Source organism: Suncus etruscus, chromosome 3 (assembly GCF_024139225.1).
Source record: "Suncus etruscus isolate mSunEtr1 chromosome 3, mSunEtr1.pri.cur, whole genome shotgun sequence".
Taxonomy (NCBI): domain Eukaryota; kingdom Metazoa; phylum Chordata; class Mammalia; order Eulipotyphla; family Soricidae; genus Suncus; species Suncus etruscus.
Genome location: NC_064850.1, coordinates 68033329 through 68058083, shown reverse-complemented (window position 1 = coordinate 68058083; position 24755 = coordinate 68033329). Strand labels below are relative to the sequence as shown.

Here is a 24755-nt window from a genome sequence, read left to right as displayed (position 1 = left end):
GAAATCACTACACTGAAAACTATCATAACAATGTGAATGAATGAGGGAAAAAGAAAGCCTGTCTCGAGTACAGGTGTGGGTGGGGTGGGGAGTAGGTAGATCTGGGAAATTGGTGGTGGGAATCCTGCACTGGTGAAGGGGGGTGTTCTTTACATGACTGTAATCATACAAGTACAATTATATTTGTAATCACAGTGTTTAAATAAAGATAATTAAAAAAGAAAAAAAAATACCTATTTGTTCTGTACATTCAGATTCCTGGAAACTTTCCTGTCCATGCTGCCTGCAGTGTACAACCCTCCCATCCAAAACACACACACTACACTTGTACATGCACATATATACACATGCACACACAGAGAACTGGAGGAACAGTGCCTCACCATCTTCTCTCTCTCTCTCTCCCTCTCCCTCTCCCTCTCCCTCTCTCTCTCTCTCTCTCTCTCTCTCTCTCTCTCTCTCTCTCTCTCTCTCTCTCTCTCTCTCTCTCTCTCTCTCTCTCTCTCTCTCTCTCTCTCTCTCTCTCTCTCTCTGCAGGACAGTAGACTCCATCGCCTTCCAGGCTGACCAGGACCGGGATGGCCAATGTGAATCCTACCAGCCGTCCTCACTATGCTTCCTCCATCCCTGTGCCTCGGGCTGCCTCCCAGACCAGGATCCCAACCCCAGGTGCCTCTCCTCAACTGCGGCCACGCCAGTCTGGCTTGGCCTTGAGCCCCCAACGAGCAGCCTCCCCCAGACTGGGCAAATCTGGGGGTCCTCTCAGAAGCTCCTCACCTAAAGCCTCCTGGGGGAGCTCCCCCAAGCTTTCTGGGGGAGTGAGAGAGTCTGGCGAGGCCAGTGAAGGCCTCCCCAGTTCCCCATGGAGCAGCCCCAGGACTGCCCCCAAAGCCTCCCTCTCCAGCCGAACTGGGTCCAGAAGAGTCGGGGAAACTCAGGGCACCCCCGGCAAGAAGAAGGTGGCCCACGATGTGCTTCCAATCAATCAGACCCGGGGCAGGAGCCCGGCCCGGACACCAGCCCGGACACCATCTCGGGGAGAGGCTCATGTGTCAGCAGCTCCTGATGCTCTGAAGCCCCTTAGCTGTGTAGGGAAAGAGGAAAGAGATGGAAATCTCGGGAGATCTGGGTTTCACCGGACATTGGAACCAGATGATGGGGCAACTTTGGGGATCTCCTCCACAAACTGCAGTTCAGGGCAGAGCAAACAACCTTCTCCTGTCCCCGGAGCCATCGGCTTCTCTGCCCATCAGCAGAGCCAACCTGTCATGGCCACTGTGGCCCCCTTCCAGTACAGGTGAGCTGGGACACAGCTGGAGTGGGGACACTGTGGGGCCAAGGGTCATGAGTTCAAGGAACCAAGGAAGAGAGATGTCTTGAGTCTGGGAGGATAGGGGAGGACTCCAGAGTATAGAAGTTAGTACTAGTGATAGTACAGTGAGGAGGGCACTTGGCTCGCACATGGCCAAACTGGGTTCGATTCCTGGCATCCCATATGGTACCCTCAGTACTTCCATGAGTGATTCCCGAGTACAGAGTCAGGAATAACCCCTGGTACTGCTGATATGGCCCCCAAACAACAACAACAACAACAACAAAAACCCCAGATACACACAAAGAAAGAAGTTAGGGGCCCAAACAATAGAAAAGTGGGTAGGGGGCCTGAGAGATAGTACAATGGTAGGGCATTTTGCCTTCCAAGCGGCTGATCCAGGACCTAGATTGGTTCAAATCCCAACATCCCATATGGTCCCCTGTGCCTGCCAGGAGCAATTTCTGAGCAAAAAGCCAGTTATGCCCCCCCCCCAAAAAAAAAGAAAAGAAAAGAAAAGTGAGTAGGCCACATATCTTGATGGGGAGGGTCACTGACATGGTTGGGATTCCCAGTGCCAAAATGGAATTGGGAATATAGAGGGACTGCATGTCAATTCTGAGGTTCCAACGCAGAAGCTCTTAGGTGAGCATCTCCAAAAAGTTCTTTTTGGGCTACAGAGATAACTCAGCAGGTGAGAGTGCAGGATTTGCATGCAGGTCCCTCAAGTTTGAAACTAGCATCTCCACATAGTCTGCTGGGCACAGCCAGTTGTGGTCTAGAAGAAAAAAAAATAGCAAAGATCTGAAGCCCCATATAATGTAAAGAAAGTCATTTTATTTTATTTTTTATGAATGTTGGGCCACAACCAGGGGCACTCAGGGGCTACTCCTGGCTCTGTGATCAGAAATCACTCCTGGCAGGCTCAGGGGACCATATAGGATGCCTGGAATTGAACCCAGGTTGGCTGCATGCATGGCAAACCCTCCTTGCTGTACTATTGCTCCAGCCCCAAGAAAGTCATTCTAGAAATTATCCAGTGTGCGGGGGCCGGAGAGATAGCATGGAGGTAAGGCGTTTGCCTTTCATGCAGGAGGTCATCGGTTCGAATCCCAGCGCCCCATATGGTCCCTCGTGCCTGCCAGGAGCAATTTCTGAGCCTGGAGCCAGGAATAACCCCTGAGCACTGCCGGGTGTGACCCAAAAAAAAACACACACACACACACAAAAAAAAAGAAATTATCCAATGTGTACTGAACACTTCCTGACTTTCTTGCTGATCTCACTTCCTTGCTTTCTTCACCTCCACTAAGGTGAGGAGAAACTCTTTTTTTTTTGTGGGGGGGTTATACCGGGCAGCACTCAGGGGTTACTCCTGGCTCTACGCTCAGAAATCGCCCCTGGCAGGCTCGGGGGACCATATGGGATGCTGGGATTCGAACCACCGATCTTCTGTATACAAAGCAGAAGCCTTACCTCCATGCTATTTCTCTGGCCCCATGAAGAAACTCTTGCTTAGTTTTGGGTGCAGAAAAGCTTGTGCATGGACTGAAGAGATAGAACCAGCGGGTAAGATGCGTGCTTTATAAACAGCTCATCCAGATTCTGTCCCTGGAATCCTATACAGTCCCCAGAGCCTGCGAGGATTGATTCCTGAGCAGAGCCAGGAATAAGTCACCGGTGTAGCTCAAAAACAAACAAAAAAGACAGAAAAGCTTGTGCATTGATTTTTCTTGGGCTCTGGGGGCCTCTGAGGCGCCAGAGCATCTGGGGCTTGGTGGAGAGAACTTCCACGGATGCTAACTTTCACAGGAAGCCAACTGTAAGGCTGAGACTAAACCTTCCCCCCGCCTCAGTTCTATATTCTATGGTGCTGCTCATAATCCTGCTTTCTTTGCACAACTCATGTTCAAAGTAGAGTATTATGTTCCATGATTATCACTCTGTTTTTCAAAGGACATTGATGATGGGCTGGAGTGATAATACAGTGGTAGGGCATTTGCCTTGCATGTGGTCGACCTGAGTTCAGTCCCTGGCACACCACATCATCCCCCAAGCCTTCCAAGAGTACTTCCTGAGCACCACTGGGTGTGTCCCCCAAACCAAAAAAAAAAAAAAATCACAAAATAAAAATTTTAAAAGGGGGCTGGGGAAATAGCATGGAGGTAGGGCATTTGCCTTGCTTGCATGCAGAAAGACGATGGTTTGAATCCCAGCATCCCATTTGGTCCTCTGAGCCTGCCAGAAGCGATTTCTGAGTGTAGATCCAGGAGTAACCCCTGAGCGCTGCCGAATATGACCCATAAAAAAATAAATAAATAAAAAGGACATTGATGTACAAAGAAAGATTGATTGGGGTTTCCCAAATGTTGTGATAAAAATGACTAACAGGGCTTTTGCCTTGTGTGCATCCAACACAGGACAGATCCTGATTAGAATCCTGGTATCCCATATAGTCCCCTGAGCCTACCAGGAGTGAATTCTGAGCACAGAGCCAGGAGTAACTCCAGAGTGAAACTGCCAGGTGTGACCAGAAAAAAAGAGGGGGGGAGGGAGGGAAGGAGGGAAGAAGGAAGGAAGGAAGGAAGGAAAAGGAAGGAAGGAATAACGGGACTGAAGCAGTTTGCCCTGGGAAAGGAACTTTAGAGTGAGAGTTTGAGGCCTGCCTGGGAAAGGAACTTTAGAGTGAGAGTTTGAGGCCTGCCTGACTGGGCAGGGTGGTGGTCGTGTGGCAGAAAATGAGATTTACTTGGTGCAGTGCAGAGCTGGGAGAAAAGAAGATGAGAAGATGATAGAGAAGATGGGCTTGGGAGGGACCAGACAAGGAGGCAGGGACCTACACCCAGGGATGGAAGAAAGCATGCCTGGCAGTATCACCAGCCAACTGCCATCAGCGAGATTCAGCGCTCAGGGGTTACTCCTGGCTCTGTGCTCAGAAATCACTCCTGGCAGGCTTGGGGGACCATATAGGATGTTGGGATTAGAACCATCATCCTTCTGCATACAAGGTAAACACCCTACCTCCATGCTATCTCTCAGGCCCCAGTCATCAGCGAGATTCTTATGTCTCTTAGTCTGTGCCTTGCTTAGAGAAAGGTATGTTTCTTTCCAAGGAGCCCCTCTTCTGTTCTTTGGGGGCCCTCTCCCCTTCCTTTGACTGACAGGGAACACAGGTACACCAGGCCTCTGGGCCTGGAAATATCTCCAAGTGGTCCCCTGGTCCCCAGAATCTGGACCTTCTTCTCCCACCTGTTTTCCTTAATTCTAAGCTTTGTTACTTTCATTGTTTTTTGACACATCCAAAAATGCTCAAGGCTTACTACTGGCTCAGTGCTCAGGAATCACCCCTGGTGAGTTCGGGGGACCATATGGGATGCTGGATTTATTTAGCCAAGTGTAAGGCAAGTGCCCCACCCTTGATACTATCACTTCAGTCCCTCGAAGCTCCTCTTTGGAGGAAAGTGTCCAGGCATCAAACTGTGGAAGATTTTCCATGACCCACTTACGAATTCCTTGGCAGATTTTGGTGGGGGTGAAAGATCTTAGGGCACACCTGGCAGTGCTCAGAGGACCCTATATGGAGTCAAGGGTCCAACCAAGGCCAGCCCCATGCAAGGCAAGTACTTAATCCCTGTGATCTCTCTTGCTCTAACCCTGGCAGGTTTAGAACTTGACATTTTCCAGATAAATCAGAACTACTTTTCTATTTTTGTTTTTGGGGTCACGCTTGGCTGTGCCCATGGCTTACTCCTGACTCTGTACTCAGGAATTACTCCTGGCAGTGCTCAGAGGACCATATGGGATACTAGGGATCAAACCCTGGTCAGCTGCGTGCAAGGTAAACACTCTACCCACTGTACTGTCACTCAGGTCCAAGTTAGAACTTCAGGATGTTTTGATGTAACTTAAACAGACCAAGTTCCCTTTACCCAATCCACATTTGCCTTTTAGACATGAACAGAAAAGTGTTGTACCCCTCCTGGGGTTTGGTTCTGCTCCCTCAACTTTTCTCAGATCCTGAATTGGGGGTGTAAATTGGATGACCCATCAACCAACCAACCTGACTGGATGAGGCAAAACACCTTACCACCACCAGTGCTTTGGGCAGGCAGATGCCAGCCCAGCACACCTGTGAGATTGGCACTGCTCTCTTAGTTGGCTTTGCCAAGGGCCAGGCTGTGCGAAACTCTCCCGTGCCATTGCCAGCAAGCACCATCTGCTTCCCAGAAGCACCAGCCACTCTGTTTTCCTAGAAATCTGTGCTGCCGTCCATGGCACCTGGGCTTTCTGCAAAGCTCAGGCTGAGGACAAGAGCATAGTCGCTCCCACAGTAGTTCTGCCTACCCGCTGGCCTCTGTCTTCAGTCTCCATGAGGGACTCCTGACTGCTGTCTGTCTTCAGGGAAGGGGCTAGTGTCCCACATTTTGCTCCCCTGGAAATGCACCCTCCACCTTCCATGCTTTTTGGGGACTCCCTCTGAGTGGCCTTTCTACTTGATCTGGACGAGCTATCCTATCTTCTGAGGGGACAGGAAGGAACGAGAACATAGTTGGGTTTCAGACATACTATATTTCAGGATCAATTCCACCACCAGTATTGACCTTCCTCCACCGATGTTCCCAGAGTGCATCCCATGTTTCCTTTACTTTAAACCCAGTCAGGGCCAGAGCGATAGCACAGTGGGGAGGATGCTTGCCATGTACATAGCCCACCCCGGTACCATCCCTGGCATTTTATATGGTTCCTGAACTCTGCCAGAAGTGACCCCTGAACACAGAGCCAGGAGTAAGCCCTGAGCACGGCCAGGCGTGGCCCCAAACAAAAGCAAGAAAAACAGAAAGAAACTTCACCTCTAGATTCATTTCTACCAAGAAACCAGCCAACCCTTCTGTACTTGCATCACCTCCTGCTCACTGTCCTCCACCATTTCATTGGCACCCGCATACTGAGCTGCCCAGGGCAAGATGGGAGTCTCCTGTATGCCCGGGGACTCCTCACCCCTGCCCCCAGCCGTACATCCTTCCTCATGAGTAGTGTTGAGAGAGAGAGAGAGAGAGAGAGAGAGAGAGAGAGAGAGAGAGAGAGAGAGAGAGAGAGAGAGAGAGAGAGAGAGAGAGAGAAAGAGAGAGAGAGAGACAGAGAGAGAGACAGAGAGAGAGAAGACTTAGAGAGGGAGACAGAGAGAGAGAAATGGAGAGGGAGAGAGTCTCAGGAGGCTACAGATTCACAGGGTCTCCTCTCCCAGCCCCCTCTCCAGGCGTTCAGTCTTCCACCCCCACACCCTTCCCTCTCCCCTCCCCCTCCCAAGCTGCCAAAAGCTCCTTTTAGCTGGAGCCAGTGGGAGGTTGGTGGGCGGGCTTGGAAGGCCCAGGGTAATTGCCTATAATAAAGCGCCCACAGCCTTTGTTCCTGGGAGATTGTAAGCTTGGGGTTGTGTTCGAGGTCTGTGTTAACTTAGGAACCGCTGCCCAGCAGCCTCACCCTTCCTTCCTGCCACAAGTAGCCTGGATATGTCCCCTTGGGGAGTTTCTGAGGCCCAGAGGGTCCGCCCTCCTGCTTCACTAGCTGCTGGCTGCCTGAACTGAGTGAGCCTCAAGAGACCTGTTCCCCCCAACCCAACCTGTCTATGGGATCCAGTGTCTTCTCTGGTGTTAGAATCTTACCTGTGTGTGTCTGTGGCTGGAATTATTGGGGATAACAGCTCTTTGGTCAAGTCATATGTCTGCGAATGTCTCAGACACCAAAGACTGCAGCAGACTTTACAGCAGCCAAGAGAAGAAAACAGCCCAAGTGCTCACTGCTGGATAGAGTTGTATGCAATGGAATACTATTCAGCTATAAAAGGGGTGAAATGCTGGCCTGGAGAGATAGTACCGGGGAGTAAGGATTGCCCTTGCAGGTCATTTCCTGTTTGAATGTCAGCACCACATATAGCCCCCCATGAGCCAACAGTCACTGCAGAGCACAGAACGAGGATTAGTTCCTAAGCACTGGATCACTGGATATGACCTACTTCCACATAGAAAGGAGATGAAATCTTACCAACAGCAGCAAAGTAGAAGGAACTCAAAGAGCTTATGGGGTGTAAAATAAGTCAGAAGGAGAAAAACAAATACTGAATGAACCCACATGTGAGTAAATAAAATTAATGATGGAGCCGGAGAGATAGCACAGTGGTAGTACATTTGCCTTGCATGCAGCCGATCTAGAACGGATGGTGTTTTGAATCCTGACATCCCATATGGTCTCCCAAGCACCACAGGAAAAGGGAAGAGCCTGATTCCTTTTGTGTGCTTTGGCACATGGAAGTCATTTTGAACTTTTGCCTTTGCTCTACTGTGTGAAGCTGCTGTCAAGCACCCCACCCAGAAAAGCTCCTGAAAGCACAGCTGCAGAAAGCATCCCTTGAGGGCACATCATCAGAGGTAGGCTGTCTCCACCCATGAAGACAGAGCTAGATGGGCAGGCCACTTAGCTTCCGAAGCCATGCATATCTTCTAGCAATGAACTCCAGCACAATATGTAGAAAACAACAAACTACAAATGTGACAATGGGGAAATAACACAGGCCAACACCATGCTTAGAGAATGAAGATTGCAGCTCTGATGACCCAAAAAGTGCCAACCACCTATTTAGCCTCTCAGATAAGGAGTTTAGAGAAGAAATATGGAGGATCCTCATAGAAATCAAAGAAAGCTTAGATTGAACTGAACGGACTGAGCACCACAGGAATAATCCCTGAGTTCAAAGCCAGGAGTAACCCCTGAGCACTGTTGGGTGACCCCAAACAAACAACAAATAACTAAATGGATATTAGGTTACCAGAGAGGGAAGGAGGGGTTGGAGAGAGTGGATGGGGTTAAGGGAGGTGCTAGTAATTATTTTAGAGACACCAAAGAGAGACAGACATTGTCCAGGGCTCTCTTCCTACCCCTGCTGTGCCCAGGTCACTCCCTTTGGAGGACATACACAGAGACCATGCTTAAAGGCTGGGAGATCTGTGCCAGGAATGAGCAACCTTCTCTCTCCACAGGTCTCAGACCAACCAGGACCCTGGACCTCGACCCCAAAGAAACTGGGCTTCTGAGGATCACTCTGCAACCCCTGACGGGTCTACAGAGAGCTTCTGTGTGGGTAAGTTTCTGGAGAAAGACTTTTCCAGGGGTTGGGAGACACGGACTGAAGGTCCCTATTGGCCCACTCAGAAATCATGCCCATCCCTCTAAGGAGACATGAGTTTGAGGATTGTACTTGGAGTATTTGTACTCAGCCCAGGGCTGGGCTGTCTAGGGCAGGACAGGCCAGTAGCTAGTGGTGCCATCCTAGCCACACTCGGCTGTGAGTGCTGTAGAGGTCACGACGGAGTGGCGCCAAGCCGGGACGTTGTGAGCCAAGAGTCAGGAGAGGCTAAGCCTCCTGGGAGATGCCGGAGCCAGGGAAGCCATCCAGAACCATCTGGCTAAGTGCCAGCAGTGTGGGGATCAGCCACTCCCTCACGTGCCACCTCTCTGTGGCATCTTGTTGTCCCAAGCTGTCATCTGCAGTGCAAGGAGCTGTTAACCAAGAACAGGAACCAGAATTTGAGACTTAGAAGACCCCTGAAACCTGCACATGATATTATTGCTTCAGGCCTGTCCCAGGGTACAGGCCTGTTTGTGGGTCATGAATGTGCAGAGTGGGTGTCTATGAATAGATGAGTGAATTAATGATTGAATTATTCACTGTGTGGATTAATGAGTGAGTGAAATAATGAATGAGTAAATGAATAAATGAGTGAATTGACTGAGTGAGTTTATGACTATATTAGTCACTGGGTTAATGAGGATGTGAATGAATGAATCAATTAGAGAATGAATGAGTGACAGTGAATTAATGACTGAATGAACGAATGAGTTAATGAGTAGATGAATGAATGAATGAATGAGTGAGTGATTAATGACTATATGAGTTAATGAGTGAGGAATGGTTGTATGCTATAGGCCAGGTCCCAGTTGGGTGAGTTTACACTCAACGGCAGGGCAGAAAAATGTGTGTTGATTTTTTTTACAAGATTAAAGGAACACCTACAGGTGCTCTTTGATCCAAGCTGCAGACCCTAGGACCCCATGAATCAAACTCCAGAGGAAAGAACTGGCTGCCTTAGTGAGCTGGAGTCGTTCTGGAGAGTTGGTTTTAGAGCTTCACTTCAGTGCCTTCTGTGTGTGTCCAGAGAGTTGGTCTTCGAGCTTCACTTCATTGCCTTCTGCCTTGGGGCAGAGGAAGCACAAGGCTGACCCCACTGTGGTGTGTGTGTGTGTCTACAATGCTGTGCTCTTTGTTCCCTGCTGGGCTGACGCAGGATGTCCCTGTCCACCTCTCTGAGCCAGGCGGTCTGTGGTTGTAGGGTCACAGGCGTGTGAGAGTTGGGCGTCCACTCTCAGGCTAAGTATACATACAGGACCCCGGGCATGGCCGGGGACAAAGGAAAGCTGAGCTGCCTGGGGTGAGTGTGGTAAGCAAGAAACTATGTGGACGGCTATTTTTACATCTCAGTCTTGTTAGGGTAATGACTTCCTTATGTGCGAGCAGAATTGTCGGGCCCAGTGATCCTACCCCTGCCCTGATCCTAGCCTGAGTGGGTGACACGACTTTGCCGGTTCACCACCACCACAGACCCCACTGACTGGCTGTAGGAATCCTGGGCTGGTCCATCTGAGACCATCCTCACTGGCCATCTCTCAAGGTTGAAAGGCACAGGAGGGGTCCTCTGTGAGGTCGTGCTGGTGGGCTTTCTGAGGGAGACCCCAGGGTCCAGGGGGACCTCACATGGCCAGGGCCCTCCCTTCGTGTCTGTCAAGGATACATTGAGTTCCACAGTGGTTGACTTTGGGGAGACCACCGGAGCTTACTGGGTTGGAGAAAGCTGACTTGTGAGGAGACCCACCCCTGATGCCTCTTTCACATCTTGACCTCCAGCCCGAGTGTACCTCAGGTTCTACATGATTTATTCTACTGTTTAGCCTTATGTACAAATGCCAAACCATGCAGAACATTGAGGACAAGCTGGAGGCTTATCTGCCTTCGGGGTTCACAGTTGAGGGGTTCCCTGTGCTGACCTTTCCTTGGTGGGTCCCTCAAGACTGTCTGAGCTAACAGGCCCAGTGGGGGTATCTAGGCAGCTATGGGTACTTAAAACTCTGCAATTCAGGGAGGGTGCCAGGGTGGTCCCCCCATTTGTGAAAAGAGAATTAGGGACTTGGGGGAGGAGCCTGGTGCACCTTGTTATCCTACACAGAGCCCAGATAGCTGTTGCTGACGTTTTCAGGCCAGTTTGTGTCTGATGGAGGGCTGGCCTGCCTTTTTGCTTTATGTGTGTTTTTGTGGTGGTAGTTTTAATTTCTGGGCCACACCCAGCAAAGCTCAATACTCAGGGATCTGCACACTGCATTCAGGGATCACTTCTGGTTGTGCCCAGGGGACCACATATGGTAGGAGGGATCAAACCGGGGTCAGCCATGTGCAAAGTAAATGCCTTAACCCCTGCAGTCTCTCTAGCCCAGGACTGCTGTTTTTGTTGCTATTCAAACAAACAGCTCCACTTCTGGTCATGAACTCAACCCATTGCCTAGCACTGGACACTATGCCTGTGGTCAGAGGGTGGGCATTGAAATGAGGGAGCAAAGAGGGATCTAGGCTGTGGTCAGAGTGTCCAGATGCTTGCTGACCCAGCCTGTTCTCTGCCAGCCTTCTCTTTCCTCCCTGGAGCAGTTCCTCTGACATGCAGAAACTCCTGCTTCTGTGGGGAGCAGAAGTATCCACACCAACCACCCCTTTAGCCTCTGGGCACCAGAATTCCTCTGATCTGCTCTACTCACCTCCCTTTGAGGTGCTGCAGGCCTCAGGTGGAAAGGCAAGGGCTTTCCATAGCCCGCCTGGGTGAGGTTAAAGGTGCTGAAGGTCTTCCTGGATCTGCAGTCCTTTAATTATTCCACTCTGTGGCAAGTTTCAGCCAGTGCTAGATGGGCACAGGAGGAAGGGAAAGATGTTCAGGTAGGCACAAGGGGTGGGATGGGGGCAGCCTGGTTTAGTGTGGGATATTTCTGCTTTTCTCCTTTTCCCTCAGTTGGGTTCTTAATACCTGGAATTAATTTTGGGATCTTGTTCCTGGGGGTGTGGTCGAGCCCTTTCTACGGGGCCTGCAAGAGTTTGTTCCAGGCTTCTGAGTGGATCCCATACCATGTTACATGCACTGTGTGCTCTTCTGGAAGCTTCAGCTGAGTCCCACGGTCTTAAAACCACAGTAGACTTGGGATGAAAGTACATAGAAAGTTCGAGCTCTAAGATGTGGGCTTGTTTTTAGGGAGATGGGATAGTAATGGGCTGTTGCTAGTCCACTGCTCTCTTATCCAGATGCTAGCATGGCCTAACAGTCCTCCAAACTACACTTAAAAATAATAATTATATGAGGCTGGAGAGACAGTTCAGCTAGTAGGTTGCTTGCCTAGGCTTACATAGAGTCAACCTAGGTTCAATCCCCAGTATTCTTTATGATATTCTAAATACTACCAGGAGTAATTTCTGAGTGCAGAGCAAGGAGTAACCTTCTGAACACTGCTGTTGTGCCCCCCAAAATAATAATGATACATGTCATCTTGACTCATTAGAAATAATAATGTAGAAGAAAATAAAATAAATAATAATGAGTGGAGCCATAGTGATAGCACAGCAAATAGGGCATTTGCCTTGTACATGGCCAATTCGGGTTTGATCCCCAAGATCCCGTATGGTCCCCTGAGCCTGCCAGGAGTGATTTTTGAGTACAGAGCCAGGAGTAACCCTTGAGCTCTGCCAGGTGTGGCCTGAAAAACAAGCAAACAAAAAGAAATAATAGGGGCCAGAGCAATAGCACAGCTGTAAGGCATTTGCCTTGCACATGGCCAACACAGGATGGACCCCGGTTTGAATCCCAGTATCACAAATGGTTCCTGGGCCTGCCAGGAGCAACTTCAGAGTGCAAAGCCAGGAATAGCTACTGAACGCTGCCAGGTATGAACCAAAAACTTGAAAAAAGTGTGTGTGGGGGGAGGGCAGAGTACAAGTGGTAAGGCGTCTGCCTTGCTCGTGCTAGCTTAGGACAGAAATGGTTCGATCCCCTGGCATCCTATATGGTTCCCCAGGAGCTATTTCTGAGCGCATAGCCAGGAGTAACCCCTGAGAGTCACCAAGTGTGGCCCAAAAACCAAAAAAAAAAAAAAAAAAATTGACGATGATGACAATGCTGATAATTAGGACTGGAGGAATAGTACAGAACCCTGAACTAAGAGTTCAGGCTCATGTCTTGCATGCAGCCAACCCTGGTTTGATCCTTGGGACTACAGGATCCCATGCACTGTCAGAAGTGAATCCCCAACCTGTAATCACTGCAGGTATGGCCCAATCCCCAAACCCAGTCTTATTGCACACCCAGTGCCAGGAGCAAAGCTGGTGCTTTAGGGAAAGGCTTTAAGTAAAAAGCCCTTCTTCAGCCTCAGACTGACTGTGGGGCTGTTATTTGAGTGCTTGAGATTATGACTACAAGGGTCACTAGAAGTGACTCCTTTGAGGACATTAGTGAGGAGCCTGGACCTGAATGCGCTGATAGTCCACAGCAACCATCAGCCCTGGCTAAGTTCAGTGCAAGCTCCTGTGACATCTGCCAGGAAAGAGGGTCAGTAAGCCATGGTCTTGTCTGGCACCTGCCTTTGGGGACATGTTGTTCTGTGGTCACACTGCTGTGCTCCCTGATCTTTGGAGATGCCTGGGCTAAGCTGAGTTCAGCACTTGGCCATTGACAGAGACCAGATGATGGACTGGAAAGCACAGGCTGAGCAGGGAAGATGAAATTTACCCTATTCTCATGTGGTCAGCAGGTGCACCCCCAGATCCTTACCGTCTACTCTCTGTAGCCTCATTGGGAGAACCTGGCAGCCATCTGGGACCAAGTGACATCTGGGAACAGGGACTGGAGGCAGGAACCACTGCAAGATCTGCAGCTAACACTTACTGCATATTAAGCATCACACATTCTTTCTCAACCAGACTGCCTGAATACCTCAATTCAACCACCAGCCCCTCTCCCTGCCCAGGCAGTATGGCAGGACATGACCTCCCCATCCCTGGGATCAGGGGCACTCCCTGGGCCTCATAATGTCCCCAAGGCTGCAAGAAACAGCAATCTGTGCTCACCCCCTTACCTCGAGTCTTTGGTGTCGAAAAAACAAGTGGAAGAGGTAAAGGATAAACTCCCTGCTAGTTTCCTCCAGAGAATTGCCCCATTCCCTGTACCTGAACCATGAACCTCAGCTTCCTGTGCCATGTTGCTGGGAAGTCCCAAGTGTGGGCTGACCGGAGCCTGTGGACCTGATCCCCAGGATCTCTCTCCCCAAAACTGCCTTATGGAGCTATGAGCCAGGACAAGAGAAGAGGAAAGAAGGGGAAATTCTCACCCCAGCAGATGGGACACTGCTGCCAGGAGATTGGTCTTGAAGAACGAGTCTCCCAGCCGGTCAAGGCTTTCTAGTTTTTTGCGGGGTCCAGTGCAATAACACAGTGGGTAGGACATTTGCTTTTCACGCGGCTGACCTGGGTTCGATCTTCAGCATCCCATGTGGTCCCCTGAGCCTGCCAGGAGTGATTTCTGAGCGCAGAGCCAGGAGTAACCCCTGAGCGCCACCGGGTGTGACCCCTCCAAAAAAACCCAAATAAAAGATGATTAGGCTTCCCCACTTCCAAGAAGGGAGTCCTATAGGTATCCTGGGAGAGGCTGCTGAAAGTGATAACACAACAGCTAGGAAGGTTAAAGCTGAGAATCAGCCCTGGTAATAATCATCACCTTACCTTAAGGAAGCAGCAGGGGCCTCAGAGGCTTCCTGTGGCCCAGAAGGGGGCAGTCCTGAGCCCCAGGGAAGCTGAAAAGCATCACAGGGTCAGGGTTAGTCAGCAGGGATAGTCAGCCAAACCCAGAAACACGTGCTCCTCTTTTTAGAAAAACCATCCCGTCCCAGGGGGTACAGGTGTGACCAGGTCAAACTGCTGAAAACCCAGAGCAGGGCAGGGACAGATGAACACAGCTGGTGGGTGGGCAGGCCTGGCCTCCGAGCTCAGGGACTCTTCCCACCCAAGCTTGGCTTTTCTGGAGGCCGGAAGGAGCCCAGAGCAGGTGGCCCCCTGGCACACAGCCCGCCCTCCCACCAGCCACTGTTCCTGTTGGTAACATTTGCGGTGCAGTTTTTGCATGCCAAGAAATTGCCAGTGATTATTCTATTAAAATTCATGGAGATAGGAATCCATGGTCTTCCTGCTCAGTGTAATGCCTCGTTTAGAAACCTGACTAACCCTCAAAAAAAGAAAGCACTGAGGTGCCTGGAGGGTCGGGGAGCTTGCAGAAAGAGGGGGACTCTGAACTCTGGTCCCCAGCTGTCACTGTTTAGGGGGTGAAGCCTTTTTTTGTCTCTCACAGTCATCTTGAACTTTCTTGGTACCTGAACTCTCTTTTAGAACTTGATTCACACCCCAGTGTGTCTCCTCAGACCCACAGACAGGTTCACTGCACAGAACCAGAAATTGGCATTGGGCTATGGACAGTCCAAGTCCGTCTGTGACTATACTGTGTGGGAGCTCCAGGGCTGGCCCAAGACTCATCACAGGCACCCTGGGACTTAGGCTTTTTTGTTGTTGTTATTTTGTTTGTTTGTTATGGTTTGGTTTTTATTTGGGTCACACCCGGCAGCACTCAGGGGTCACTCCTGGCTCTTCGCTCCTGGCAGGCTCGGGGGAATATATAAGATGCCGGGATTCAAACCACCGTCCTGCATGCAAGGCAAATGCCTTACCTCCATGTTATCTCTCCGGCCCCTATTAGTCAGTTTTGTTCTAATATAGAGGTGGAGCTAGATGAATTTATAGCTACCTGGAGCTCACTGAGGATTCAGTGAGTCTCCAACCACAGGTCCTTCCTTCCTTCCTTCCTTCCTTCCTTCCTTCCTTCCTTCCTTCCTTCCTTCCTTCCTTCCTTCCTTCCTCCCTCCCTCCCTCCCTCCCTCCCTCCCTCCCTCCCTTCCTTCCTTCCTCCCTCCCTTCCTTCCTTCCTTCCTTCCTTCCTTCCTTCCTTCCTTCCTTCCTTCCTTCCTTCCTTCCTTTCTTCCTTCCTCCCTTCCTTCCTTCCTTCTTCCCTTCCTCCCTCCCTTCCTTCTCTTCTTCCCTTCTTCATTCCTCTCTCTTCCCCCTCCCTCCCTCCCTCCTTCCTTCCTTCTCTTCCCTTCTTGCTTCTTTCCCTCCCTTCATCCCATAGTGCAGGGGTTCTTTGGTAACCTTCCGGGATGCTGGGGATTGAACCTGGGTCGCTAAGTGTGAGGCAGGTCCCCTACACTGGGTACACTATTATTCAGGCCCCACCTAATCTCTTTCTTCGCCTCCAGAGCAGGGCTTTGATTTTAGACAGGCAGTATGAGACTGTCACCCCTTAGCAGTTCTCTGCAGAAAGCAGACATTGTTTGATCCAGCTCCTGCCTCACATGCACTGCTCAGGGACTTTCTACCCAGGCCACAGAGCAAGTTGCAGAGAGACCCCAGACCCCCAAGGGGATTTCTGGGAACTGCCAGGTACACCCAGACCCCAGAACATAGATCAGAAGGTGGGCAATGGAGGGGCTAGTGGTGTAGTGGAAGACTGCTAGCTATGATTCTGGGTCACTTGTGAACAATGCTGCAATCATATGGGTGGGGTCGTAGGGATGACAAGGAGATATGGAGACCCTTTTTCTCAATCCAGAACCAGTTCTCTGTCCTTGTCAGGCTCTTATAGCCACATTACTCAACCAGGCACTATATGGTCCCCAAGGATATTCCAAGGGGACCACAGGTGAAAAGCGTATAACTGGGGGTGGAGGCAGTAACTAGGGGCCAACAGGTAAAACAATGATACTGCTGAAAGGATAAACAAGGTGGGAAAGGGGCCACTGTCGGACAGAGGTCACAGATCCCTTTCCTGGCATCCTCTGCTGTACTTTCTGGAAGTTACTAAGATATTCCCTGGGACTGTGCAGCCACACTAGAGTTGGGAATGGCGTGGAGACCAACTACTCAAACTTTCTCCAACTGAGGCCAGAACTCAACTACTCAAACTCTCTCCCACTCAAATTGCTTGGTGCTCCCTGGTGAAGGAATCTAACCTTGCTCCCTTCATGATTGGATTGACCCTGGCCTAAGACCTAAATCTGGTCTAAGAGTGTCCCTACAGTCGTGGGTGCTGAGTGTTGGTAATGCCCTGCCCATCATTATCTGTGAGCACTCCATCCAGAGCTCCTATTGATGATGCCACTACTGATTGTATCTAGGTCTCTTCAGGCTGCTGTGACAAAAATCCTATCCATCATGCCGCACCAACAGTGCCTTGGGCTAGAGAGGCACGGAATAAGACTAAGGGAGGAAGTCATCCCGCATGTAGCTGAGCGCTCAATCCCTGGCAACGTGTGGTCCCCCTGCCCCAAGAATAGAGCCAGATATAGCCTCCAACACTTCTCTGTCAAAAGAAAAACAAAACAAAACACAAAAATCCAGAAAGTTTCCTCTCACATTCTGGGTGGCCAAGCAAGACTAGGATGCCCTTTACTGATGAGTAATCCTTCCTGGTCTGCAGACTAGTCACTGACATGGAGTTTCTTCTTCCTGTCCCTGACAGCATCACTGGGGCCAGAGAGATAGCACAGCAGTAGGGTGTTTTGCTTGCACACAGCTGATCCAGGGCAGACAGTAGTTCGAATCCTGGCTTCTCATATGGTCCCCCATGCCTGCCAGGAGCGATTTCTGAGCATAGAGCTAGGAATAACCCCTGAGCGATGCTGGGTGTGACAAACAAACAAACAAAACAGAAAAACAACACCATCACTGGGAACTTATTCCCAGCTCCCAATGCTGTGTCTCCAAATACTGTTGACTGGTGGTTAGAGTCTTAGCTTAGGGATAGCGGGCAGAGACAAGCATAAACCTGAATTTCTGCCAAGATGAACTTACAGGACATAAATTACTGTTACTTCATATACCCTATTCCAGAGATAGGAAAGGTAAAGATCACTGTGGGGTAGGCAGTTAAGAAGGCTTTCTGGAGGAAGTGGCCTGGAGACAGTACCAAAAAAGGTAAATTGGAGTTGGTTGGGTAAAGAGCGGCACTTAGGAGAAAGTTGGGCACAGAAAAGGTGCAGCAATGAGCAAGGGCAAGGAGGGGACCATCAGAGATGGGAGCCACCCTTCTTGGCACATTGTCCAGGTCCCCAAGTCAGAAACAGAGAAACAGCTTGGACTTTATGGCTTTCCCAAGAGGGTTCCACCCCTTGGGTAAGTGGGTACCCTCAGAAGAGGAAAGACAAATGGCCTTCTGACCCCTGCAGGCCCTGCTGCAGGCTCACAGAGTGTCTTGTTCAGGCTCTAGAGTCAGTATTTGGACATGGGTAATTTCTGGGCATCAGATCCAGGCGCTGTGCTCAGCCCTGATCAGCCTTCTCTTGGCCCAGTCTGAGCCCCACTGCTAGTGGTGCCCTGTCCGTGGTCTCAGGTTTTGCCTACTTCCCAGGTCCAGGGCAGGTCCTCAGGCTGCGCTGGGACCCAGTGCCTGCTCTCAGTTGCCTGGCCTACCTCTCAGGGGCCAAGCCTGACCCCTTTGGCCTTGAGAATTAGCAGTCTAGCTGTAGCCACTGGGCTCAGGCTCAGGGCCTGTTTCCACCAGGGAGAAAGGGACCTTGCTTCCCTCTTGGGGTCCCCTTCAGTCTCACATGAGGCAAACTTCCCTGCTCTGACCCAGTTCATTGCCATTGAGGGTTCAGGAGAGCTTTGTGGAGGAGTCTCAGAGCTGAGTGGGCACTGTACTTTAGAATTCCTTCCCATTTCTCCAAAAGTGCTCCAGAAGAAGCTCCTTTCCTCTCCTGCTACCCCATCTCCTGCTGAGTCTCCTCTGGACCCCAAGCTTTGGCCTTGGTCTAGAACAGGGGTCTCAAACTCATGGCCTGAGGGCTGCAAATGGCCCTCTGTACAACATTTTGTGGCCCTGCCCTAGAGAAATCTTTTTTTGTTTTGTTTTGTTTTAGTTGTTTGGGTCACACACCCCCAATGTTCAAGGCTTGACTTTGCACTCAAGGTTCACCCCGACTTTGCCTCCTGCAGCCCCCAGGTAAATTGAGTTTGAGACCCCTGGTCTAGAAGAAAATATCCTAAGTCCTGAGCTCATGGTGCCTCCTGGAGCCAGAGAGATGGAGCCTGAGACCCTGCAGAGCCCATAGAAAGTTCTTGACCACCAACAATCCCAGCAAAGCAAAGGGAGTGAGTAGGCTATAAGTAATCAAGTGCATCAGGCTAAGGGGGCTTCTTGTAGGAGGATTTAGGGGTGGAAACTCCCTGATGCATCCAAGTTTTCCCTGTCTAGCCTTTTCTACAGGTGATGGGGAAGGTGGGACTCAGACCACTGAATAAAGCAGAGATGGGGAACAGGAGAGCCTCTCCACCGATGGGCCCCAGTCACATCCACAGAGGGTGAGGGAGGGTCTGTAGCTGCAAGGGAGGGAGGACAGCAGTGTCTGGGCCAAACTGTCCAGGCACCCTCCTTCCTCCCTCCTGCACTCCAGCTGCGCTGCTTCTTGCCATGGGGCACTGAGGTCAGTGCTGCCACAGTTCCCCTCACATCTGTGGGAGTCACGCATCTGCTCAGTCCCTCCACGTCATTCACCAACTATTTCTGGGCGCCTGCTGTGAGTGCCGAGCTCCACCATGAGGTCCTTATCAGGTGACCCACTGAAGTGGGCCATGTTGAGCACAGCTGAGAATATAGCTCAGTGACTACGGGGTCACTGGATAGCAATTAGTGGAGAAAGTGAAGGGTACCAGCGGCAGATACCCCTTAGGGATGGTCATCTGACCTAAGAAGGGCCCAGAGAAGCTGCAGTTTTGCTCTGAGCCAGACATCCTGAAGCCCTCCCCCTCACAGTCAGCTGGCCAAGTTCAGGGTGTTTCTGATTCTCTCTCCCCACCCCAACATCTGGGCCATGTGCATCTTGCAGCTTCCAAGGCCTCATTGAGCCTGTTCCTTCTAATCACCACCAGAGCCCTGCCCAGCCAGCCCAGATCCCCCCGTCACTGTCAGGACCACTCACTCTGGACCCCTGGCAGCCAGGGTGCCTAAGCCCCAGCACTGCTGTGCTTCAGGCTGCCTGAGGTGAGGCCTGGGTCCTTGTGGTGTCCTGTAGGTCCGCCCCTCCTGTCATCAACCTTCCTTCCTCTGCACTGAGCTGATCTTGCAGGTTTCTCTCCTACCAGCACTTTCCCCAGCCCTGGGCTATGTCTCCGCCTAAAATTCTCTTCCTGTAGATAACCCCGGGCTCAATTCCACTTCTGGTACAATCCACTCCAGGTTCCTCAGAGAGCCAATTCCTGCCCCACTCTGACTAGTCTCTTCTAGGTTGTTCCCTATTGCCTCCTGCCTTTGTTCTCCCTCCTCAGCATTCCTTGGTTACTAACATTTCTTTTATATTTATTTTTATTTTAAATTTGGGGAGGGGGCCGGAGAAATAGCACAGCGGCGTTTGCCTTGCAAGCAGCCGATCCAGGACCTAAGGTGGTTGGTTCGAATCCTGGTGTCCCATATGGTCCCCCGTGCCTGCCAGGAGCTATTTCTGAGCAGACAGCCAGGAGTAACCCCTGAGCACCGCCAGGTGTGGCCCAAAAACCAAAAAAAAAAAAAAAAAGAAAGAAAGAAAGAAAGAAAGAAATTTGGAGGGCATCATATGCAGGGTGCTCAGAGCTTGTTCTTGTTTCAGTGCTCAGGAGTCTCTAGGATGTGGTGCTGGGGACTTGAATCTGGGTAGGCTGCATCACATACAAGGCCTTACCTGCTCTGCTATCTCCCCATCCACAGCACAATTAGCTAGGTGCTCTTTGGGGAGTGGGAATAGTTTGGATTACACTTGGCAGTCCTCATGACTGGGGGTTATTTCCATTGCTGTGCTTAGGGACCATACCATGCTGGGGATCCAACTGGGGCTGGCTGCAAGCAAAGGCAAGTATCTTAACCCCCTTAGATTCTCTCTAGCCCTGAGCAATGAACATTTCTACCTAACATAGTGTCTGCTCCTCTGTTCAAATGGCAGCTCTCTGATGGGGACTTGGCCCGATCCACATTATGCCCTCCAGCACCTACCAGGAAGAAAAAAGAGCCAATAGCATTGAATTAATATGCCTGCGAATTCTACCATCAATGTGGTTTTTATCCCATGAAATCTGTGAATTTGCTGGTGCATTTGACCTCAGAAAGACCAGCCAGTGTCAGGAGGTTCTCCTTGAGCAGGGGCCTTCCCTTTCCTGGATTTTGCTTTCCAGATTCTGATTGTGGGCAAGAAGTAGAGCAAATCCTTCTGTCCCTGCTCTGCCGATTTGCCTCCCAAAAGACTCCCCCAGCTGCCACCGCAAGTCACCTTTTAAGATCAGTGGGAGCTCCAGTCCTATTTTCTATTCTTCCCCCTTCAGTCATCCCTGCCAGAGTCACCAGCACTCTTATTGGCACCTGTTTCCAAATGTGGTGCTGTAAACCAAGTGGCATGCCTCCTCATCTTAAATCACTTCAAGTTGGGGCTGGAGAGATAGTACAGTGGGCAGGACACTTGCTTTGAACAAAGCCAGCCCAATTTCAAACCCCAGCATCCTCTATGATTCCCTGGAGCAACACTAGGAGTGATACCTGAATGCAGAGCCAAGAATAAGCCCTGAGCACACCTGGGTGTGGCCCCCAAACCAAAACAAGCATCAAAACATTAAAAACAAAACCCAACTAACTGTGCTCAACACATGTAGTCAAATTCTTCATGCTATTTCCATCCCCCAAACTCAATGCCTTTGGGGAGAGAAGAGATGGGTATTAGACTAGGCTTGGGACAAACTAGAAGTGAGGACTTCAGTTTCTTTCAGGGAACGCTGACATCACCAGCTCCCTGCCCACTGCCCAGCCTGGCCTCTGCCCATCCGACCAGCTCCTCCATGATTGCAAGGTCTCTTTTCTCCTAGTTGTCCTGTATAGATCTGAGAAACCCCCCGAAGTGGCCTTGGGGTGGGGCTAGGGGCTGGCTTTGGGGATGGTATGACAGGGCAGTCTATGTCTTCAGGAATTACTGGAGAAACGTGCTGCACACATTGGCAGCATTGACTGAGGCTTGAGAAATGGCCGTTGCCACGGCAGCAGAGCACTCCCACTGCAGCAGAGGATGGTGGGAAACTCAGGGGATGTGAAAGGAATCAAAAAGAGAGTCAGAGAGGAGAGGTCGCATTAGGGAGCGTCGGGAAGTTCCAGGATGCCAACCAAGATGGCTATTTAAAGAGCCCAGCACACATGGCAAAGAAGGCCCTTTAAAAGTGACAGTGGAGGGTTGGAGAGATAGCATGAAAGTAGGCATTTCCTTACATGCAGAAGGATGGTGGTTCAAATCCCGGCATCCCATATGGTTCCCCAAGCCTGCCAGGAGCCATTTCTGAGTGTAGAGCCAGAAGTAACCCCTGAGTGCTGCTGGTGTGACCCAAAAACAAACAAACAAAAAAGTGATAGTGGAAGAGCTGGAGAGATAGTACAGAGGGGTAAGGTACTTACCTTGCATGCAGCTAACCCAGGTTTGATCTTTTGCCCCTATGTGGTGCCCTGGACATATCCAGGAGTAGTTCCTAAGCACAGGGCCAGGAGTAATCTCTGAGCATAGTCAGGTGTCGCCCAAAGACAAAACAAAAAATAAAAATGAAAGTGGAAAGGTGAGCAGCAGCCAATGAGCAGAGGGCAGAGAGGGCTCAGCACTACGTTTACTCAGGAGGTATCTTTAATCTCCTAGAGAACAGGAATATGGAGGTTCCCATGGTGTGGAGGGACCAGTACTTCTCTTCTAGACAATTTATTTCTCCTTGGGAGCTATTTATGGAATGAAGGGGGAAGGAATAGGTGCATATGAGATCTTTCATATGGGATTCTGAGAGGGGAAGGGGCAAGCTGAAACCCAAAAGGAAGGAAGCTCAGGTCTGGGGCAGTGGACATGCAGTGATCAGGAAGTGCAGGTGGACGAGGCAGAAATGGAAATGATTCATCTGATGGGCTCACATCCATAAACATGGGCTGGTTAAAGGGCTGGTCTCAGCCATTATTGCTCCAGGCAATAGGTATACTGGACAGGATGGACCACGGTGGAAATCAAGTTTACAGACAAATGGCAGCCAGTTCATTTCTTGCCAGTGCAGGGAGATGGATTTATATGTAGAATAAGAACATCTAGACAAACACATCCTGTGACCTGGCAAATGAGAGAGCAGTGTCCTCAGATTCGCAAAGTGCTATTTTTAGGGGAGGTGAAGTTCCCTTGTGATTTCGTGAGGTGCGTCTTGTGCAAAACAAAATGATTTTTGAGGAATTGCAGAGGATTGCAGCTCCATCAGAAGGAGCCTAATGTGTGTGTTGGTGGGGAAGTGGTGGTTACCCGGGGATTGGGTACCCTGGATGGGGTTTAGTCTCTCAAGTTGGATCTAGTATCTGAGCACAAGCATGAACCTCAGACCTGGCCTCACCTTTCCATGCTCTTTGTGCCTGAGTTTGGCATGACACCTCTTTGTAGCTTTTGCCAGATTTTGAATGCTTGTCCTTTACTCAAATCAGAACTCACCTTCCCCAGTTAACTAAGTGGTGACCACAGGCCTGAGGATGGTCCTGATGCTCCTTTGACCACAGGACCTTCCAAGAAACTTTCCCACCCAACATTTTCCTTTCTTTCCTGGAGGTGGTATCCAGGCTTGGCACGATAGCCTGAGTCACCTCCTCGGCCTGAACCTTCCCTATGGATTCTGTATTTTATTCTGGAGAGCCTGCAAGTTCCTCTCCACTCCATTCCTGCCTACCTGCCTATGAAATCTCTTTGCTATCATTTTTAGTACCTGCTAAGTAGCTGGACTTTGGCCTTGCAGTAGTGGGCATGCCACTTGCTTCTCCATTCTCCAGTGTTCATTAGACACCTGTTGGCTGTTCTGGTAATGATCAGGGACATATTGTGTGTGTGTGTGAGAGAGAGAGAGAGAGAGAGAGAGAGAGAGAGAGAGAGAGAGAGAGAGAGAGAGAGAGAGAGAGAGAGAGAGAGAGAGAGAGAAGAGAGAGATTGATTTTTCTCAGGTTTCAGAATCAAGCTTCTGGCTTATGTCTTGGGCCTACCATGGGTTGTTTGCAGGCAAATTCCTTTCTCCTCCTTTCCTTGTATCTCCAAAGTGTTGTTTGGTTGGTTTGCTTGTTTGGGATCATGCCTGCCTGGTGGTGCTTCAAGAACCATGTGGTGCTGGGAATGAGCTGGGGCCTCTCGCCTTCCCGCCTGTTGAGCTGCTTTATTAGCCTGCTGGGCTGTGCTTTTGAACAGAAGCCCTCCTCTAGAGAATTCTGTGATCTCAGTGCTAGCAGAGTAGCTGGTACCCCAATCTATAAACTCCAGGGGTTACTGAGAACAGATCCAGAGATGCCACAGTGACCCAGGAGTCAGATAGAGCTGGTTTTGGCATGTTTGCAGCACCCGCTTTATGCGGGGTACTGGGAGACTCAGTTGTGGGCGAGCCCTGGAGACACAGTGGATCCTGATGTTTTTCACACCATGCTGGAGGTGATGATTAGTGCTAGGACAGTGGGTAAGATTCGGACACAGTGTTCTTCTGTTTCTGGGTGGGGGAAAGGGTGAATGATTTCAAAGCCCACACCCTGTGGGCTCCCTGTGCAAGCTCCAGTCTGGCTGTTTGTGCTTTTCAGGACACCCCCAGTCCTATCTCCCATCTTCTTGCCTACGGACATCTTGACTAGACATAGGAGGAGCTGCCTTCTGGCTAGCCCAGACAAAGGGCTCTACGTACCTCTCCCCCCACCCCATCCAGGCAGGAGGCTTGAAAGAGAAGGCAGATAGGAAATTACTTTTTGAAGCATCCTCTGGGCGACTGTCTGAACCTGAGAACCTTGTAAGTTTTGAGTCAGAACCCCAAATTCACACACAGGGGTGGTACTGTTGCCAAGCCCTTTGACCACAGACTCCGAACAACCTACAGCCGCTGTGACTTTGCCAAGGTCATGCAGCCCGTTCATTCCAACTCAGAACCCGGAAGTCTCCAAATCCAGAGTCTTATCCGCTCCCCAGGCCACCCAGGGCCCTTTCCAACCCCTCTTCCTGGAATCCTGCTCTGGAGGGTTCTCTTGCATTGGAGAGCGAACACGGATCCGAGTTTTCCGGAGCATAGTTCCCCGCCCGGTTTCGGACCCTTATAACTGCACCTTCACCCCCCTCCCAGAGACCCCCATTTCACAGCTTCCCCTGGACCCCATCCCCAGAACTCGTCCGCCTGGACTCCGCGTGTCCCTGGAGAGAAAATAGGTGGGGTCCTTGATCTCCCCCCAAA

General features: G+C 50.5%; 2 protein-coding genes across 2 annotated transcripts in view; both read left to right on the top strand.

The window, feature by feature from the left end:
- Positions 1–24755, top strand: part of LOC126004357 (uncharacterized protein ENSP00000471857-like) — a 103787-nt gene that overhangs the window by 78773 nt on the left and 259 nt on the right. Inside the window, exons 2-3 of the mRNA XM_049770800.1 lie at positions 538–1297; positions 24648–24730. Coding sequence (XP_049626757.1) covers positions 579–1297; positions 24648–24730 — 802 coding nt within the window. The 5' untranslated portion in view covers positions 538–578. The remainder of the gene's footprint in view (positions 1–537; positions 1298–24647; positions 24731–24755) is intronic.
- Positions 8347–24755, top strand: part of NAV1 (neuron navigator 1) — a 171356-nt gene continuing 154947 nt past the window's right edge. The window contains exon 1 of the mRNA XM_049770698.1: positions 8347–8447. The gene's annotated coding sequence lies outside the window, so the exon portion shown is untranslated. The remainder of the gene's footprint in view (positions 8448–24755) is intronic.